Source organism: Epinephelus fuscoguttatus, linkage group LG6 (genome assembly GCF_011397635.1).
Source record: "Epinephelus fuscoguttatus linkage group LG6, E.fuscoguttatus.final_Chr_v1".
NCBI lineage: Eukaryota > Metazoa > Chordata > Actinopteri > Perciformes > Serranidae > Epinephelus > Epinephelus fuscoguttatus.
Window position 1 is genome coordinate 23,807,145 of NC_064757.1, and position 20,738 is coordinate 23,827,882.

At 41.4% G+C, this 20,738-nt stretch overlaps 1 protein-coding gene across 3 annotated transcripts in view; it reads right to left on the reverse strand.

Annotated features, from left to right (window-relative positions):
• The window catches only part of hip1rb (huntingtin interacting protein 1 related b), a 31,381-nt gene extending 15,090 nt beyond the window's left edge, over positions 1-16,291 (reverse strand). For 2 of the 3 annotated variants that reach the window (XM_049578987.1, XM_049578986.1), the window contains exons 1-6: positions 15,989-16,291; positions 3,036-3,099; positions 1,119-1,261; positions 660-716; positions 370-450; positions 156-232 (exon numbers count right to left, since the gene is read on the reverse strand). In XM_049578987.1, the coding sequence (XP_049434944.1) occupies positions 156-232; positions 370-450; positions 660-716; positions 1,119-1,261; positions 3,036-3,099; positions 15,989-16,081 (515 nt within the window). In that variant the 5' untranslated portion in view covers positions 16,082-16,291. Of the gene's footprint in view, positions 1-155; positions 233-369; positions 451-659; positions 717-1,118; positions 1,262-3,035; positions 3,100-9,020; positions 9,081-15,988 lie in introns of those variants that run through there. The other variant, XM_049578988.1, reaches the window with a different exon arrangement.
• Between the last annotated feature and the right edge of the window lie 4,447 nt (positions 16,292-20,738).

Sequence of the window (20,738 nt, forward strand, 5' to 3'; positions counted from 1 at the left end):
CCTGTGGAATCAAACGAGCCGCAGGGCTTGTCTTTTTTTTTTTTTTTTTTAACTTGTTTAGGTGGCAGCAGCTGTGCTTATGACTGATGATGATGATTGAGGATTTAAGGCTGAACAGATACTTAAAGCACTTTCTGCAGTAGCAGTGAACTCACACATTATTAATGTCGGTTCCTGCAGTGCGCTCCAGGACTTCATCAGTGGCCTCCAGGTTCGGCGGGATTTCTGAATGCTGCAGAGTAACATTTTTGGACGTTTAGTGCCTGTTCCCATTCACAGAGTGAATTTCCTAACATTTCTTTCAATCATCTATCATGTGCATGTTGGTAACATGTTGTAGGTGTGACATTCGACAGAGGATGCACTTACTTTCACATGAAACTCCATTTTTGTACAGAGCAGCTTGCTATACAGAGCCACCAGCTGTCCATATCTGTCATGGAGGTTGCTCTGGAAACCGCAGGAGCAGACAAGCAACAATTAAGCACAGATAATAGTGAGAAAAGCTTTCTTTTTTTAAAAATTACCTCATCAATTTGAAGCTTTCTTTTTCTCTTACAGGGGGGTCATTGTTTCAGGCTTCACAAGAGATTACTCTCACCACTAATTTGAGTCTCTACTGCATTCTTTTGTGTACTAAAAAAACCTTGAAGACTCACCCACATTTTCCCAATTTCAACGAGAGAACTGTGGTGCCTCATGCAGTCTTGTAGAACCTGTGAAGGTTACATCTTGAATGAACTCAAGTCATTAAATTTAAACAAATGTGAGGCTTTTGCCCTCAGGACAAAGCCTTAATGTGCAGATTAAACGTTATCTACTTTAGATTTTGTTACAAACGACAGAACAAGGACGAAAGCCAATATTAAAAAATGTATACAAGTGAAAGACGATATAAAGTCAATAATCACATCATGTAAGTTCTGCAGTGAGAGTTTTGTCTCGATTTCATCACACTAACAATATTTGTTTCATTATATTTCCAGCTTTTTAATAAAGTCATGATGCTGCATCAGTCTGGTCTTTGATCACTCAGCACTTCTGCTCCATTAATATCTCCCAGGTGTCATAGATAGTCATAGTCAGAGTCAGTAAGAGAAGGGTACTTGGTGTCGTACATTGCGGTGTCCATCCCGCAGGACTTTGTGCAGTACATGGCAGAACTTCCAGCTGAGGATGGAGCTGCCAGCCAGAGGGAAGCCCAGAGCGTAGGACCAGAAGGTGTAGGCTCCCTTCTCCCTGTGAGTCCCCAGGATGATTCCTGTTGTCGTGTTGTTAAAGAAGCTACCACCACAGGGCTGATGGCTATTCTGCATACAACAGCTTACTTTTCCCACACAAAGGCACAATGAAATGAAAAATGAAAACAGACACAATCATGTTTTTTATACCTTGGTTCCCTCTATTTTGAAAATTTGACAGATAATCTTCAATCTATATCCCATTACCTTATCCTGCCTGGATACATTATAATTAAAAGGAAATCTCGCCATCTTTTAAGTGGATGTCCAGTCAGTGTTGATGGTATATATAGGTATATGAGTTCTCCTGCCTGCAGAGCCATGCCTACATGTACCAGGATGCATTGTGCTCTAGCTTCTGATGAAATGTAGCTATTACTTTGATGGCCAAAACATAGCTTTCAGTGAAAAAAATATTCGCTCAATGATCATCTGCCCTGCTGGTTCTTTCTGAAGAACATCTCCAACATACCTCTGTCTAAGTGAAGAATAAAACTTCAAAGCAAAGTGTGCACAAACGAGCTCTTCCAGCGTCGGCGACAGCATCCAACAGAAACTGCCCACACTGAAAGTCAATGCAGCAGAATGATTCAGTTTCTGTTGGCATCAGACGGCAGTTTCAGCAAAGGCCCCACCAGTCAATGTTCAGGTTTTGGGGTGTTTCTGCCAGACATATCCTCCCATGCAACCCTAAGCTCAGCCTCTCTCCGTCGCATTTCTTAAGCTGTATGCTGGCTCTACTAAAAATACGGCTCAATATCCGAGTCAGCCAAGACACTAGAGAATTTATCCTCATCCTTAACATGTTCTGCACTAATATTTTCAGATGCCATTTTTGCTGTTGGAAACTTTCTTAGTTTGCAATACATGTGTAGAGAACAAGGAAATGCTGTGTATGAGTAGCATCTACAGCAGTGGTTCCCAACTGGTGGGTGGTGCATCCATTCTGAATGGACCGCAAGTGACTCACGAACGTGTCAAGTCTGTAAAGACACACTTTATTTTGAAGCACAGTGAATTTTCAGCACAGAGCTTTTATTTTTTAGTGCCGTTCCCTGCTGTAGAGTGAGTAACTAACGGACAGCTACTTGACAAAGACAGCAAACTAGCTCCAAGACATGGTCAAACTCAAGTATGATGTTGAATGTATTAAACTGTGTGGACCTTGAACTAATGACTATGGACAAATATGGACCCCATGGCTGGACCATCTGGGAACCACTGATCTAGAGCACACCTCCTAGCTACCCAATCCAAGCTGAAACAGCCTGTTATAATATGCCTCCAACTACGTCACCATCATGTCATATTGGCCAATATAGCACACACTGGGGAACTTAATGCTTCAATCGACTAAGTTTACCATCATCGCTATTTGGACATCCACATAAAAGGTGGCGACTTTAAGCATTCACTTCCCTCCACAACTACACATCCAATAAAACTGCCTTTTCTCCTTGTATTATCCCACTGGCTTGCACTTCCTAATCATGTTTACTGTTGTTAAATCCCACTCAAACATTCTGTTCAAACAAGAAATACATGAAATTACATAATTAACATTCTCCAAAAATGTAATGATACATGTTAACTGTGCTGACATGTTTCTCTCTATGAAGGTAAATGCTGGGAAAATATCAACTCTGTCTCTCTGGATATGGATATGGATGCCTTACATAGAACTTAAACTACAAGTAGTGATATAAAGGCAGTGCCACACGCTACTGATTTAAACAGAACAGAAAAACTCGACTGATATTAGTCTGGAAATGTGATTTTTTACAAGAAGGATACGTCGTGCATGTTTCTCCTTCACAGGCGTCTCGGTGGAGTTGATGGCCTTGCTGATGCTGCTCAGCTGAAAGGAAAGCAGAGGAGAGCAAAGGGGGTTAATCTTACATCTCGTACAGCTCGCTTTCTGTGGCTTGCTTCTCCACCCACACAACCGTGAGTTGTAGGACTTATAATAGACCTGACAACAAATACACAAGTCATGAGAAGTTAAATAAAGACCAGGAGTCAAACAAATGATAACAGGCCGTGCTGCAATGACAGGAATGAATCAGAGAAACAATGACTCTGCACTGTGTACACACACTGCCCAACAGACGGACTTTCTGCTCTCACCTTTGGGTTAGCCGGATTTTAACTAACTGAAAATAGACGATAATTCAGGATGAACTAGCTGCTAGATTTCCTGCTGATCTGAACGGTTGAGAAAAGTGAAAGGTCATTACTCATGTGCATTTCCTTGTGTTATTGCTGGTGACATATGACTAACATCTCGATTAGGATATGCATCACCAGACCTTGTTTTTGAATATCTAACACTGCTAACCGAACTTTCATGTCAGCAAAATGAATGTTTGGTGTCAAGTTTTATGTCTCTTCATGTATGGGCGCTCAGGTCACAGAAAACAAACCCTGCACCTAAAAGACAACATCACATAAATGATCCTCCTGATAATGAGCGCCTGAGAGAGACCGAGCGTCACCAGCACACAACGAGCTGCTCAGCAACCTGTCCAACAGGTAAAACAAGTGTCGCTGAAAAGGAGTAGGAAGACAAGACAGAGAGAAACACACTATAGCCTGGATCTTCACACAGTTGGAAGTGCGTCCCCATGGACATTCACTTATTTCAATGAACCTCAGATACAGTGCACCGCAGCCCAAAAGCAATACGATAACTGCCTGGTGTGGTCGTGTTACACTAGAGTGCTCCTGTCACAGCCATCCCTCTTTTGTGTCAATAAAACTATAGCTTAGAGACTGAGGAAGAAATCCTTCTGCCACTGTGCTGAAGTGCTTGTGAGCAAAACACTGAATCCAGCTCTGGGGTTGCTGTCTTGTTAATGACTGTGCACTGCAACCTTCTTAGAGGTCTTTATTTAATTATCAAATCATTAGAAATGACCAAAGGCCCAAATAATTGTGACAGGGTTCCTACACCTTCTTAACCATCAATTAAGGACTTTTCAGGCCAATCCAAGGACCCAACATGGCATATCTGAGACACAGATCAAGGTTAATTACTGTTACAACCCTGACATTTTTTATAATGAGAATTTTGCAGGCTTTAAAGAAGCTCACATACAATTAAAAAGAGAGAAAGAGAGGCTTGACTGTGTGAACACTTCTCATTGTGCTGTGTTGCAGTGATGGCAGACTGCCTGGTCTCTTGCCTTCACCAACACAGCACAGCAAAACAATATGTTGTGTAAGTTGAGCCATAGAGACTGAGAGAATTTCGATTCTTGCTTATTCATTTCATTTATTTTCCGTGACCACTTATCCTGTTCGGGGTCGCAGGGGTGCTGGAGCCTATCCCAGCTGACACTGGGCGAGAGGCAGGGTACACCATGGTCAGGTCACCAGACTATCACAGGGCTGACACATAGAGACAGACAAGCATTCACACTCAAATTCACACCTACGGTCAATTTAGAGTCACCAATTAACCTGCATGTCTTTGGACGTCTTTGGTGAGGCGACAATGCCAACTACTGCACCACTGTGCCGCCATTTCTTGCACAAAATATATAAATTCAAGCACCTTCAATGACCTATTTTTGCCCACTTTTTAAAAAACTTCCAAGGACTTGATTTTTCCCTCAAATTAACAAACTTAAAAGGGTTTCAAGGATCCCTGATGTGATATCCGTAAGTCCCTCTTGAACTTAAACATACACTGTATGTTAGTCTTTCATGGATTAATTCAAACGCCGACTGTTACGTGCCATGTTGAGTGGGTGAGCACTTCATCACTTCACTTTGCTGATTACAGACATCCTGTTTAAAAGGTCGGTGCCAGTGGGGAATTTTGGCAACATCTATGCTCTGTGGTGGTTTTGACAACAGATAATAGTTAATAACCTGAATTCATGTTGTGGTGTGGCAGGGTCAGTAGAATTACACCTGTCCAGAGGGAGGGTGTTAATCTGTTCTTTCATACCTCAGGTTGTAACCTTGTTTTATTTAGCTGGTTTTACAATGTCATTTAATTAAGTCTGCCTCCATGTTTTTGTAGAAAGCTGTTTATCAGTTAACTTTCCAATGACTCTTTTTTTTTCTGTAAACCTTCATTTTAATATTTAATATTAAAATGAAAAAAACTTAATATTTCACCTCTGGGGGAAATGTCACATTGAGGGGTGTTAATATTTTTCTCCTCCTTCGTGTCCTTTTAATAAAATTTGAATTATCTGCTAAAATTTACTTCAGTTGAAACCCGACTGCACAGCTGGGGAATGTAGAACAACTATCCCTTATACGATCTAATATGCTCAACCATGGCGTTGCCTTTTGGGCTATTACAAGAGAGATTTGAATCATTGACTCACTAACACATAGCCATTACATAATGATCAAAGCAGCTGCAGTCAGACATCACAATTACCCGGGACTACTTTGACACCACCCACAGCTAAATCAGGCTTGGTGTGCCCCGCCTTAAGTCACAACTCAGTGCTGCGTTTTGTTTGAGGGAAGTGTGCTGAAAAAATAAAACACTTAGGGCAGAGAATAACTCGCTCTACAGTCCCATGTCCCACTGAGGTGTTGCAATCAACCAGACCTGCCGGTCTTTGTTAAAACCTGCAGGAAAAAAACAGGTGGGTGCAGTTCACAAAACAAGGACGAATTTTCTTAAAATGCCTTGCTGAGATTATTTTAATAATTATGGATTGGAGTCAAGCCCTTGCCAATTTACACAAAAATAAACAACAGATATGTGTGTGACACATCACACAGATCTACTTGTTAGTGTCCTTTTAACACATCTGTTGACACCCATTGTATTTATATGATGCTAGCAAGCCGGCTTCACCATCACAGTATTACATAAGAGACTAATCCGACATACAGTTCAAGCATTACAGCAGCAACATCTTCAATCTCTGCCTGTCTTTCCAAAGTATCTCCCTGCATTCAAAGGCTCCAGTGTGTGTCACTATAATATGTAGTAGAAGTGGCACATACCAGTAAATGACAGTATAAGAATGTGGTTCCTTGGTCTTACCCTCAAACACAGGCTCCATGTCACATCTTTGTCTGAAACATGATCACATATCAGCGGCAGAGGCCCCTAATCCCACAAAACCCTATAAAAGCCTCTTTAATACATTACAAAACCTGGGAGTCGCCTACACACCCCAATCCACACACACACACACACACACACACACACACAACCACAAAAACATACATGGCCACACAACAAGGCACAGAGGGGCCACTGTGGCGTTCAGAGTGAGAGCGGGGAGTACTGGTTAATAGGAGACCCCCTCCTCCCGCCCGCTTCTGACGCAAATGAACTGCCAGTTCCTCGTTTACACAGGGCAAGTGCAGTGGGCTAGCATGGAGGCCCGTGTGACAATGAGGGGTTTGTTGGGGGAGGAAGGCCGACAGCTGGGGGAGAAGATTGGGTTGGATGGGGGCCGTGCTCTGGCACACAGAGCCTGGCACTGAGGCCTCAACAGATGGCCGCTGAGCAGCGAGGCTGCAGGGAGACTCTCATAGTACATGCAGAATGGCTGTCAGTCAGAGAGCAGCGAAGGAGCCAGGAAAGGGACGGAAAGGAGGAGGACACTGATGCAAGATAAGAGGAGGAGGGTGACCAAATACTTAATACAGTTAACTGCTTTTAGGGCTGCACAATGTATTGTTGTTTTTTTTAACCGTCATCGCGATGTCAACTTGCTCGATAAATACATTGTGAAAGACCGCGAAATGCACTCAGGGATTTTTTGAGTAATGTTTGCCTTACTCAAAATGATTTTCACTGCTGCATACAAATTTCCAATGCCAAATAAAATCACGAAAGTTTCACTAGAGCCGGCGCGGCGCTGTGGCCATCAAGGGCCGCCCCCCAACACACACTGGCAGCGGCGCGCAGCAGCACCGTCAACATGTATTTCCCACCCCAGCCCCCTAGGTGGCTGTACCTACACTAGTTGCCAAAGGATGCCAACTGCTAGTAACAGAAGAAGAAGAGGAAAAAACTTTGAGGCAACAACAACTTGAATTTCACAGGTGAGTTTCTTATCAAAGTCGTCTTATTAAAAATTTGAAACAATTGGAGTTGATCCTACAAGACGAGACGTACATGAAAGGCTTTTCTCGCAGCGCCACCATGAGCGCCGGCTGCGCTGGAAATAGAGCAGTGGGCTGAAGCAGAGCGGTGCGGCGCGGCGGCCAGAGTCAGTGTGGGTTGGTTCATAGAATATAATGGAGGCGGGCGTTTTGACGCGCGGCGTACGGTGGCGGTGTGTGTTGCACTTTAGTCCTCTTGTACTGTGGAAAAGGAGGAGAAAGTGGTGGAGCTGTGGAGTGAACAAGAGTTGGTGTTTATTTTAATCTACCAACCAGCAACTTTTAGTGACAAAAATTAATTTTTGAAAAAGTTAACCTCCCATTCTCATGGTCTCCTCCCACTAAAATAGTGCCGCTAACCAAATGAGGATGGTGACATATCACACAAATACAGTTTCTCTTTATAGATTATGTTGATGCTGAATTGACAAGAACACTGTCGACATATGGCGCCTTTTATTTTGTGTTTCTAGAATTCTGTGTTTTTGTGGAAACATAAGGAGTTGTCAATATGCCACATTTCTTCAAGAGGGTTTGGCGTGATATATTCCACCAGGATTGAGATGGGAAATAATCTCAGGAGGAATTTAATGGTAGTCTTGCAATGTGTGACTAAAAACTCACGTTACCTTTAATGCCAGAGGGTGTCAGAGTTATGTCTTCAAAAATATTTTGAATTCTTCTACTGTATTTGTTTTTATTGGTGCCTTTTGTGTTCAGTTCAGTGTTCAATTTGCCCAACAGAAGAATGATGGAAACTATTTCCTTTCATTTTTTTAATTCAACAAGCAAATTTGTTGAATTTTCGCAGTATATTGAAAGCAGAGGAAAACTGAGCACACTTTAATATCTGTTCATTCTTTCTAAGTCACACCATTATCATGATCTTCAGCAATGTTATCACATATTTTCAGCCAGCTAGAGTGCCATACTGCAGCTTTTTGGGAGACAAAAGCCAATTTCAGTGTCATTTGCTGGAGCACTCCAGCGTACATACTCTTACATGCCCTTGCTCAAGGCTACGAGGGTAGTAATGGGTACAGGTTGCGCTGGGATCGGACTACAGCAGAAAACATTCACTTACTAGCAGGACTGCAGCTAATGATTATTCTAATAATTGATTAATTTGCCTTTTATTTTCTTGATTAACCGTTAGGTCTATAAAGCATCAGAATAACATGATCAATCCCTAATTTCATAGAGATCAATGTCATGTCATCCAATTACAACAATTATTACTAGTCAGTTTCGATGATTACCTTTAACATCTTATTATTTCACTGTAACTTTTTTTCTGCTACCACACATAATACAAAGTCTCACTATCACACCTCACATCAACCTACACCCAGGTCACACACTGAGATACCAGTCCCTTCATGCCATGGCCGAAAGGTAAGTCAGATGAAATCCAAACTTTTTACTAACTGAGCATTTTGGTCCAAGCACTCTGGACATGCTGACACTGTCGACAGCCCAACAAGTTAGCATCTGGTTCAAGCGTCGGTAAATCCTCTGACCAGCAGAGAGGAGAAGTGAGAGGGAGGGAAAGCCTGGACTAATCCCTGAGGCCTGCCATAAGGTCTTTTGCCAGCTAGCATTACTGTAGCCACTCCACACTCACTCCACAGCCTCCACCCGCCACCCTGCATTAACGCCACCAACCTTGAGGCGTCTCTGCCTTACCTTGTCATCTCTGCCTTTCAGCAGCGTGTCCATGTGCTTGGACATCCTGGTGTGGCAGAGTGTGTGAAGTTAATGAGGTTGAAGCATCAACGCTACACCCGAGCGGCTTCTCACTGGACATAATGCCCTGAGGCAAGAGCACTTATTGCAGGTCCTTATCAGCTTAATTCAACAGACTGCTGCTGGGGCTCTGGCTGACAAGGTCACAAACAGACTTTAGCACAGCTCACACCTTTTAGCTCCATGCAGCGCTAACAAGAACGCTAACAATTCACCTGACCGGTGCATTAAATCAATGAGAGCTGTGACACTACTACAGCAACACTTGGATTTACAGGAAGGGTTTGAAGTGTTTTCCAATCACTTATCACAACTTTTGGAATTTAACATTCTATCTAAGATCAAATGGTTTAAAAAGTTATTTCTGCATTTTTATTTATATTCTTATTGTGTTGCTCATCTCCTCTCCTCTCTTCTCCTCTCCTGTCCTCCTCCTGCTGCTTCTTCGTCCCTTTTCTAATTAAACCAGCACAACCTCTCCCACATCAACACAGGCAATAAGAAGAACACAGAAGCCCACACTGGATATCTGCAGTAGTTTTGTTCATCTTCTTTTAACGGCTCATCCGTCCCTAAACACATATATAAAAAGCACTGTTCCAGCCCAGACACAACACATGGTGATGTTTTGCAAAGTTGTAATCCCTCAGATTTACTGTCTACTTTATTCTTAATGCTAAAATATGGCATGATATATAATATTATATCATAAATGATATTTTATGTTTTTATGGCATTTCCATCACCAAATTCATCAGATTAAAAGAACACGCCTGGATATCTGGCTACTATGAAGACTGTTAATCTGAATGTGACAATATCCTGACTTTGGTAATGGTCATGTAAACAGCATATTTCATTTCAATATTCCAAATTAGGCCTTTTTTCCAAATAAAGCATTTTCTGATTGAGACGTCGGGACATGCCAGTATTACTCTGGAAATTTATGACATAGGCCTCTTGCCTGTTTATAGTCTGTGCATTGTACATTCATTCATTTTCCATAACCATAACCTGTTAGGGGTTGCGAGCGGGCTGGAGCCTATCCCATCTGATATTGGGTGAGAGGCTGGGTACACCCTGGACAGGTCGCCAGACTATCACAGGGCTGACACATAGAGACAGACAACCATTCACGCTCACAATCACACCTATAACCAATTTAGAGTCACCAGTTAACCTGCATGTCTTTGGACTGTGGGAGGAAGCCGGAGTACCCGGAGAAAACCCACGCTGACATGGGGAGAACATGCAAAATCCGCACAGAAGGGCTCCTCCACACCGGGGTTTGAGCCCCCCACCCTTGTTTGAACCAGGAACCCTCTTGCTGTGAGGCGACAATGCTAACCACTGCAGCACCGCCGCCTCTGTGCGTTGTTATGGATATGACTGCGCACAAACCAACTTGACAGCAGTTTGCAAGACTGTGGGGTAGAGATGCACACCCACTAGAAAGAAAAGCCCACATTTCTGGTCAGAAGGAAAAGAAGACACACCCTTTTTTAAACGTTGTTGGCTATCAACAATTTCTTGGGATATATATCACAATGTCAACCTTTTAAAGAAGGTGGCTGAAGGAATGAAAGAAGGAGGCTGTGTTCATGCGGTCAAACAAGTCTGTCACTGATGGAAAACTTTTCCATATTTTGACATGATGAACAGCATGTTAGGGGACATTAATCGGAATATACACAGCTGTAAGTAAACAGGAGTAATACATTAGTTTCTTGCTTATGTCTTTTTTATACTAAAGACAAAAACCAGAATATTTTGTGCATGTAAAGAAATGAAACTCTCACTGAAGAGAATAAAGTTTCAGTTTTGGAAAAGTTTCAACAAAGGCAGCATGGGTGGATGAACCTAAAAAAGAGTAAATTAATCTAGAGAACTATTAAATGGCTGCACAAGCAGAGTCTTATTATTTGGTAGTGCCTAAGTCAATTATTAATTCTGAATCCACTAAAATATTCAACAAAAGATAAACTGTTCTGTAGCATCCAGACTGTTTTTTGGCCAGCTGGCAGCGCTAGTTAATTAGCTCATGGTTCACATGATGCTCATGGTTAGGAGTAGCTGTTTAATATGATGTAAAAATGTACAGTACAGTATGTACCACATAGATTCAGTATCATGACTACTTTGTGTTTAGGACCCTAACGTTGGTCTATTTGCAGTGACAATAAAAGGATCTTATAGGCATCATGAGCACATGTTTTGTAAATAATGCATGAGTATTACATGTGTGCTTTGTCCAGTTACTCTGCTTAAAATACTTGAGCATAAAGAAGACTTAATTATGAGCATTTAATGCGTAGAAACACTTTGATAGAAATGGTTAAAGGTGGAGTCAAAGCCTGAACTCCTTTTTGTTTGTCGACAAATGCTGACACAAGATCTCACTACAGAAAGTCTTCATTTAACACATCGTCCTTTTTCATATCAGTGTGAAACAATCATAACAATGTGCATTTAATTCTCTCTCGACTCCCACTCAGTAGCTGTGTTTACCCGCCGCTACTCCCATCCCCCTTTCCTCTCTCATGGGCGCTCTCTCAGGCAACAGGAGCGAGGGAAAGCAAACACTACACACACACACACACACAAACACAGGACGCTGTGTGAGACATTTCACCTTGGTACCGAGGTCAACATAAAAAGAAGAGAACGCAGGAGAGAGTGAGGGTGAGGTGGTGCAGCAGGAGTTTCAGTAAGAGCACTGGATGAATCAGCAGTACTGAGAAACGCTATAACAGGACAAATACATATAATAGATAACAGAGAAATATGGGGGCTCCCTCCTCCACACAGCTGCCTTTTAACACAACAGGTTACACTTAAAAGAACACATTTAACCAACAGTTGCACAGTTTGGCATTTTTAAAACAGCTTAGTCAGTACATACTGCCACTACTTCACCACTTACGTCTCCACATCCACCAAAGTAGTTGTAGTAAAATGCTATTAAGGATACAGCAAAGAGCCGCACAATAATCATGGGTCAGATCCTTCCTCATACTGCCTGCTTCATTTGCATATTGCCCAGTGGGTTCATTCAGCTGAGCACTAGCACCCGACAGTCATTCACATAAACACCACACCAGTTCAAAGCAGTTTATTTGACTGGTTCCACTTGATTCTGAATACACAGTGAGTTTAAAACAACACTTTGACACTTGTCCTCTACACACAACATGCCATGTTGAGCACTTTGCACAGCATGGAACTAGTAAGGCAACGATGCCTGCATGTAGTTATGGAATAAAGTCGTGCCTACTTGAACTCAGGGCTACAAATATGCAGTAGGGAGGGGACTGGGTAAGAATTTTTAATGATTAAAATGTTATTTATTCTGGCTATTTTGTGAGAAAATAGGGTGTGCAGATGATAGTCAAGCAGGGGGCCACGCACAGCAGCACCACCTCTCCACACGTGCTTCAAAAGCAAATAAAACACTGACAGAGGAATATACACCCAGCGGAGGAAAAGCTCAGCCCATTTTAGATTGTACTGGAAGTGCTGCAAGTCTGTACTCTCTGGCAGCTGTTTAACAGTTTGTTTAGTTACTCAACCTCGTCTGAATGAATCTCAGGTTTCTAAATCAGGCTGGGGTGTGTGCTTCGACCAGCTGGTATGTCTTTACAGGAACAGCTTTTCCAAGATTGCTTTGGTGTAAGCTGCTGAGTGTTGGAGATATCAGCCGTAGAGATGTCTGCATTCTCTCAAATACAACAGAACTAGATGGCACTCAGATTGTGGTGCTCAAAGCACCAAAAAATACATATATAAAAAAAACTCAACAGCAATGTCTCTTTCCAGAAATGATGACCAAGTTACTCAAGATAATCCACACACCTTGTTGTGAGCAGTTTCATTTAAGGAACTATTTTCTTTTTACATAACTGCACCTGCCCACCGTATCACTGCACAGAAGCAAGCATGTGTCTACTCATGGGTAAGAGGCAGGGTAAAATGTAAAAACTGATGGTGTCCTCCTCAGCTGAGCTGTAACTATAGCTAACTTTGAGCACCACAAGCCAAGTGCCATCTAGTTCCATTATATTGTAGAGAAGGCAGACATCTCGACGGCTGATATCTCCAACACTCGGCACCTCACACCAAAACAATCTTGACTGATAAATAGCACTACAGCTAAGAGGTAAAATATGTATTTTTTCTTTTTTTATTTTGGGGTAACTGTTCCTTTAGCAGATTAAAGCATTTAGTAAACAACACTATCTACACTAAAGTTTCCTATTCCTGATGGCAGAGAGTATGGTTGGCAGATGACTGCAGTGAGGCGACAGCCAGCAACCACAAAGCACCTGTTGTCGAAGGAAGAATGAGACAAACCTCATTCCTTCAGTGCAAACACACAAAAGGAAACTGAGTCAAATTCCTAAGCACTCCACAAGGGTAGTATCTCCAAGTTAAAGCTAAGCGCTATATCCAGCATAGAAACACCGTCTGTGAGGGAAGAAAGGTGGTCAAACAGGCAGGACTAGATCAGCATGATACTAATGGACAGGCTTCAGAGAGGAATGAATGGTGTTACTATACAGAGGAGCGCTGTGTAGATACGGTTGGCTTTAAGTGTTCTTGTGAAATGCACTACATTATGTTTAAATAGTCAAATCTCTGAGAATTGTTAAGTGAGCACACACCTGTAAAACATATTGTTAAACAGATACATTTGTCCTTATCGTCTGTGTTACAATAAAAGACGGTGTGTCATAATTCTTACAGTAAAAGTTGCAGTGTTGGCCAGATAATAATACATACCATTTCTGGGATACATATATATTTTAAAATATACACAAAGCATGTAGAGCCTCGTGTCAAATCTGGATGCAGAGCCTGCCCAACCCAATGAGATGTCTTTTATCTTCTACGCTCTGTAAGGGGACCTTGGGTGACTTGAAAGGCGCCTCCAAATAAAATGTATTATTATTATCATTATTATTATTATTATTATTATTATTACATAAGCTATTGCTTAGAGCCCCCTAGTCCAGAAAAGACTTCTTAAGGATTTTTGTAATGAACAAGAGACGATAATAATAATATAAAATTGAAATTCCTAAACAAAAACAGAAAACATTTTGTGCCATTTTTGCCAAAAAGCAGGCCCAGTGGAAAAAAAAAAAGCTCAGAGACAGGTAAAATGGACAAGTAGGTTAAGTAGTTTATATGCTGCAATCTCCGGGGCTGAAAAATGAAGCCAGTACAGCTCCTTGAATGGCTGGCTCCAAGAGCAAGTCAATCCCAAAAGACGCCTATGTTAAAATGTCTACAGCAAGATAAACATGGTTACAGCCTGGGACAAAAAACGGATTTGGTCTCTATAGCTAATTTCAACTTTCACGACAACTGTACAAGGGCTGAATTTTTATATAGCTCACCAATTTACATTTATCAAAGTTCTGCATATTTAAGAGCGGGACATCTTGAATGACTGTCTGCAAGGCGTCACCTCAGTTTATGGGTCAGATCCACCCCACGCTCCTCCATGGAACAACCCTCTAATCCAAATATGGTCACTCCAAAAAAAACAAGATGGTAACGACTGCAATGCCAAACTCGAGGCTTCAGAACAGGAATCCACAAACCAATGGGTAGTTACGTCAATCATTTTATACAGTCTATGGCAGTCATGTCTAAGGTCTGACCAAAGGGCCAGTTGTAGCCCATCAGACCTTGTCTTTCAAAACACAATATATGATTAACACAATACTGGTTAATCAAGCAACATCACTTTACCTTTTTTCCATTTACCTCACGATGGCAGGACAATTATATCGTTTGTAGACATGCACAAGGTGGGAACTATGTAGGCAAAACTAATGTGTGTCAGAAACACATGGCAAACAAGCAAACACCCAATTTCCTGCAAGGTGACAGACATGGCCACAGCAAGGAAGTGTAAAGTCTACAGCAAGGGCTGCCACTTTCAGAGATGGTAGAAAGTTGAATTTTTTTCTCTTAGAGTTATGTGTCATTTGAATGTGATTTCTTTAGTAACCCATATGATGTATTTTCACATTATCTAATCTGGGTCCCTTAAAAATGTTTGGACACCCCTGGTCTATGGTATTTGACTGTCACCTACAAAACAAGTACTCCCAGGAAATATATCATTCATTCATTTTCCGTAACCACCTATCCTGTTGATTCACACCCACAGGCAATTTAGAGTCCCCAATAAACCTGCATGTCTTTGGACTGTGGGAGGAAGCCGGAGTACCCAGAGAACACCCACGCTGACATGAGGAGAACACGCAAACTCGGGGAACCTTCTTGCTATGAGGCGACAATGCCATGCCAACAACAAAAAAGGAATATAACAATATAAAATAATAAGGGACAAGCTGGTTTTAAAACACTTATCTGCGATGTTATAATAAATGTAGCTGGAAAAACTGACTTAAAAATATGCCCAAAATATGTGGAATATAAAATATATCACTCATATATCACTCATAAGGTTACAGACAAATACTATATTCATTGTAGTCTATCTAAAGATAGTGTTGTCACTAATGGGTCTCACTTTAGGCTTATTATTTGTACGCTATATGAGCTTAAACTACAGTTCACAAGTTGGTTCAGTGGCATGTAAACACAGTACAATGAAGGAGCCCTCATACCAAACCCTGCTCCGGGCCCCCAGAGGTCTAGGTCCGGCCCTGGCTGGCTGTACTTGAACATTCCTGACATATACCCGGACGCTTTCGAGTCATTTCATTCACACATCAAGCATTCATTTCCGAAGTCAAGGTGCTAATTGGAGATGTGGCCTATGCAGTACACTGTGCGCACCGCACACACAGACGGTCACCGGGTAAAAGCCACAGCGGGCCTGAGTAAAGCGCAGGTTTCTATCCCGCAGTGAGAATTCACACAGTTTTTACCTGCTGCTTGTCAAAATGCTCCCTCTCCGCTCCGAGGTTGGCCTCAGTCCGCCTGGTTTTCACCCGTGCGGGCACCTGTCTAATGCTGTTCATCCTCTAGTTCTCTCAATGACTGCTTCAGCGCGAGAAGTAGTTAAAAAAAGAGACACAAAACGCGTCCAGGTGAAAGAAAATATCAGAGGTGTGTTCTCCGTCTATCTAGACTCCAGACTGTGAGTGTGTGCACGATAGACATCTCCAAGCTGCGGGTTCATAGCTGGTGATGCATCGCGGCTGAAGGAGGAAGAGCAAGTGACTGTTTGCCTTGCGTTACGTGGACGGATCCTCCCCCAAGGTGGAGGAAATCATCATCATCATCACGTCTTCTGCCGCCGCCGACATCCTCCCACACGCATGTCAGTTTTTCCAGCTACATTTATCATAACACAGCAGATAAGTATTTTGTGAAATCAGCTTGTCCCTTATTACATTGTGTTTTTTTTGCCGCGCTCTTATGTGTCTCTCTCAGCTGTACGCAGTGACGTCACCTGAATGAAATCAAAACACATGAGGATTATTTCTGGGGGTTTTTTCTTTTAATCCCGAGATTGCATCTGCTTTTACAATAACAGTCAAGTCATGTTAACCAGGAAATGAGGCTCAGATTAAAATCAGAGGATGTGCCTACATTTGGGAAGACTGCTGTGGCACAGTTTTACAACTTTATGTACTTATAAAGCGTCATATTATTCACTGTATCTAACCGGATACAAAAAAAATGTGTTGGCCTTAAAGGGACAGTTCACCCCAAAATCATACATACATATGTTTCCTCTTACCTGTAGTGCTATTTATCAGTCTAGACTTTTTTGGTGTGAGTTGCTGAGTGTTGGAGATATCAGCTGCAGAGATGTTTGTCTTCCCTGGAACATAATGGACCTAGATGGCACTCAGCTTGTGGTGCTCAAAGCTCCAAAAAAAATACATTTGTAAAACTCTACAGGAAAGTCTCTTTGCAGAAATTATGACCCAGTTACTCAAGATAATCCACAGACCTTGTTGTGAGCAGTTTCATGTAGGAACTATTTTCTTTGGACCAAACTACACCCATCAGCTAGCCTATATCACCACGCAAAAGGAAGCATGAGTGTGTTCAGAATCACATACTTTTTCTTTTTACTTTTAATATGCTCTGCACCTGCCCTTAAAAAGTACGTATTGTTAATCGGGGCATACTACTTTCTCACAACATTACGCCCTGAACTTAAACCCTCTTGTTTTATATCCGTTACCTTGGAGATAAAACAAATGCCACTTACGAGTTCGCCAGAGATGAAGATCGACCCTGGAGAGATCTGCTGTTGTTACTTTGCAATGTATGCAGTTTAATTTTAAAGTTATAACTGCATATTATATTTGCGACAGTGAAATTACATCTGCAGTTCTCTGTGATTGTTATTTTTATAGTTATGTCCTTTTGTTGTTTGTCATATTTATGATTATGTTGTTCACTTAAATAATTAATATTCCTATTTTTACTATTCGACTGGTCATCAGTTGCTTGAATGTACTATCAGCCGACATTGCAACTTCTGGCAACTGCCAATCAGCTGTCATCTATTTGCAGCTCAGTTGATGTGACGAATCACCCGCTGCGCTGAGGATTGTGGGTCAGAACAGACAGAAAAGTATGCTGGCTTGCACATGACAAAAATCAGACCGGATGTAGTAGAACATCCTGGTAATTTTGTCATACTGCATTTGGCATATTACGTAGCCTACTGGGACATACTAAATCGTTTTCTGGCATACTAAATAGTATGGTAGTATGGGTATTGGAACACACAGCATATATTAGAGTGAGATGTAACCATTAATGGCGTGCTTCTCAGGTGAGCTGTAACGTTAGCTAGCTCAGTGGTGCTGGCTAAGCTCTGACGTGAAACTGCTCACAACAAGGTCTGTGGATTATCTTGATTGATTACCTTTTATTTTTTTAAATTGTGAGCACCACAAGCCGAGTGTCAGAGAAGGGAGACATGTCCATGGCTGATATCTCCAACAACAAAGAGTGCAAATAATGCTGATAAGTCCTATCAAATTAACAATGTTCAGGATGTCTTTAAACAGGAGAAGTAAAGCCGATGAAGCAGATCAAAAGAGTTAAAATGGTAGTAATTTTTTTCCTTAAGTGACTACAATGTCCTGTATGCATTTCTGAGAAATTACTTAAGGGAAATTTTCCTCACATTAAGTTGCAGCTTCTTTTTTTGGCTTTATAAAGTCAGCAATGGATCGGTCACGCTAATTCATATCTCCACTGTTGTTTCATAAAGGACATCAACAAATCATATTGGATTCACTTTTTAGTTTTTACCATGGAGTGTGGATCCTCTTGCTGTGCCCAACTTTACCCGCCTTGGGTGACAAATCATATGACCTGAGGTACGCTGAATAACCTGTTTCGTGTGTCTCAATCACTGCTTCATTCAACGTTTATCATTTCACAACTTCAACCAAAACGTTTGGAAACAACTCTGTTCAAACACATAAGATAAAAAGTCTGCAGTTGTACATTCAAAAAGTGGAAAGTATAATTTGTAAACCAGCAATTCAGTTGTTTCTAATGCATGCTTCATAGGCTCCGTCTGCGTTTCCGTCCTCTTCAAGGTTGTAGGACTGGAATTTCATGTCCGTTGCAGCGGGTGGAGTAGTGACCACAATGTTTTGTTCCCAAATATGCAGGTGAAGGAAACACAAGGGCTGATGGGACAACAGGAGAAGGGAACAAAGGGATGTGTTTGCCCTGCAGGCTAAACAGGCTCTTTCACATTTTTCTGCACAGTCTGAGCACTGCATACACAACTCTGAAGGAGCAAGGCCTCACATGAATTAGTGAGTGGGAGCCCTGATGTGTGAAACAGTAGTGACTGATAAGTCAGGTGATAGGTCAGCGCCCATTTGCATAGGTGTGTGGATAGTAATCACAGAGATGAGATGGAAATTTTCCCCACTGTTGCTTTTGTGTGTTGTCTGTATCTGTGCTAACATTTTTATTGTTGTGTAAAGCACTATGAATTAGTTTTATATGAGAGGGTCCTCCACAATAAAACTGTTCATTTATAACGCTTAGCAATGGTCACGCCTACACCTTCTCCTCTTAACCAGAAATGTCCCACTGAGATACAATATCTCTTCTGCTCTGGTTCCCTGGTCATGGGCAGAAAAATTAAAAAGATTCAAATACAAGCACAAACTGGGACTGATTAGATCTCAAAAACATACTTTAACATATAAGGCACAAAACATACATGAATCAGGTGCTAAAAATTATCATGGCAAATATTGGCACTTAAAGCAAAAAGTATTGTTCTGTAAAATATGATATTAAAGTAAATCTAAACATGTCGAGAGGGTAAAGTTTTCAAGTTTAGTATGCCTTGCAGCCAGAAGCATACGGTGGTTAGGATTGACCCCAGTGCACGCTGTAAGGACGGGCCCTAGTGCCAGATTTTGAGTCGAAACAGCTACTGTATATTTTATAGTATCATCACATGATCAAATACAATCAACATACATATTACCAGTCATCACTACAAATCTGTAAAAAAAACAACGAACAAATAAAATAAAAAATACTCATTAAATGGATTTTTAAAAATAGTTTATTTATATTTTATATAGTTTATGTAAAATGAACATATAATTCTGTCATAGATTTCTTCTGACTATTTCACAAAAAAAGTAGAAAACAGTATTTGTTTTTTAACATGTGTTCCTCTTAAAACACAGGTGTATTTCTGAGGTGGCAAGTTGAATCACTTACAAGTGCCCCCCCTACATCATGGGCCCCAGTGCAACCGTGCTGCTGCACTGTCTACATTCACGCCCCTGCTTGCAGCTCATTCCAAGCTTGCAGATTTACCCATCTCTGTTCGAGTGGTTGGGACCACAAGGGGAATTTTTCTTTTAATTGTGTCTGTATTAGTCACACATCCTTTTACAAAACATTACAAAATCAAAAATGCTTATTTTTTTATCCTCTTACCTGTGGCGATGTTCATCAGTCTAGACTGTTTTTATGTTAGTTCCACACTGTTGGAGATATCAGCCGTAGAGATGTCTGCTTTCTCTCAAATATAATGGAACTAGATGACACTTGGCTTGTGGTACTCAAAGTGCTAAAAAACACAGTTAAAAAATTAAACAGCAATGTCTCTTTCCAGAAATCATGACCCAGTTACTCAAGATAATCCACAGACCTTGTTGTGAGTAGTTTCATTTTAGGAACTATTTTCTTTCTAAGAAAAAACACCCACTGACTGTATCAACGTACAGAAAGAAGTGTGCATCTACTGCTAGCTCACCAGCTAACGTCACAGTTTAGCTGAGGAGGACGCCATTAATGTTCACATCTCACGCTGTCACATCCATGAGTAGATGCACCCTTCCTTGTGCAGTGATACAGTTGGTGGGTGTAGTTCAGTAGAAGGAAAATAATTCATCATAGTTCAAAATAGTTCAGTGCCATCTAGTTCCAGTATATCTGAGAGAAGGCAGACATCTCTATGGCCGATATCTCTCACACTCTGCAACTCACACCAAAACAATCTAGACTAATAAACAGCACTACAGGTCAGAGGAAAAATATATATGTTTGAATTTGGCATGAGCTGTCCCTGTAAGAGACAAAGATATGCTGCTCTATGAATCTCTATGCTGTATTTTGTACACAACACTAGACTTAACAATGACACTTTTCTCTCCTCTT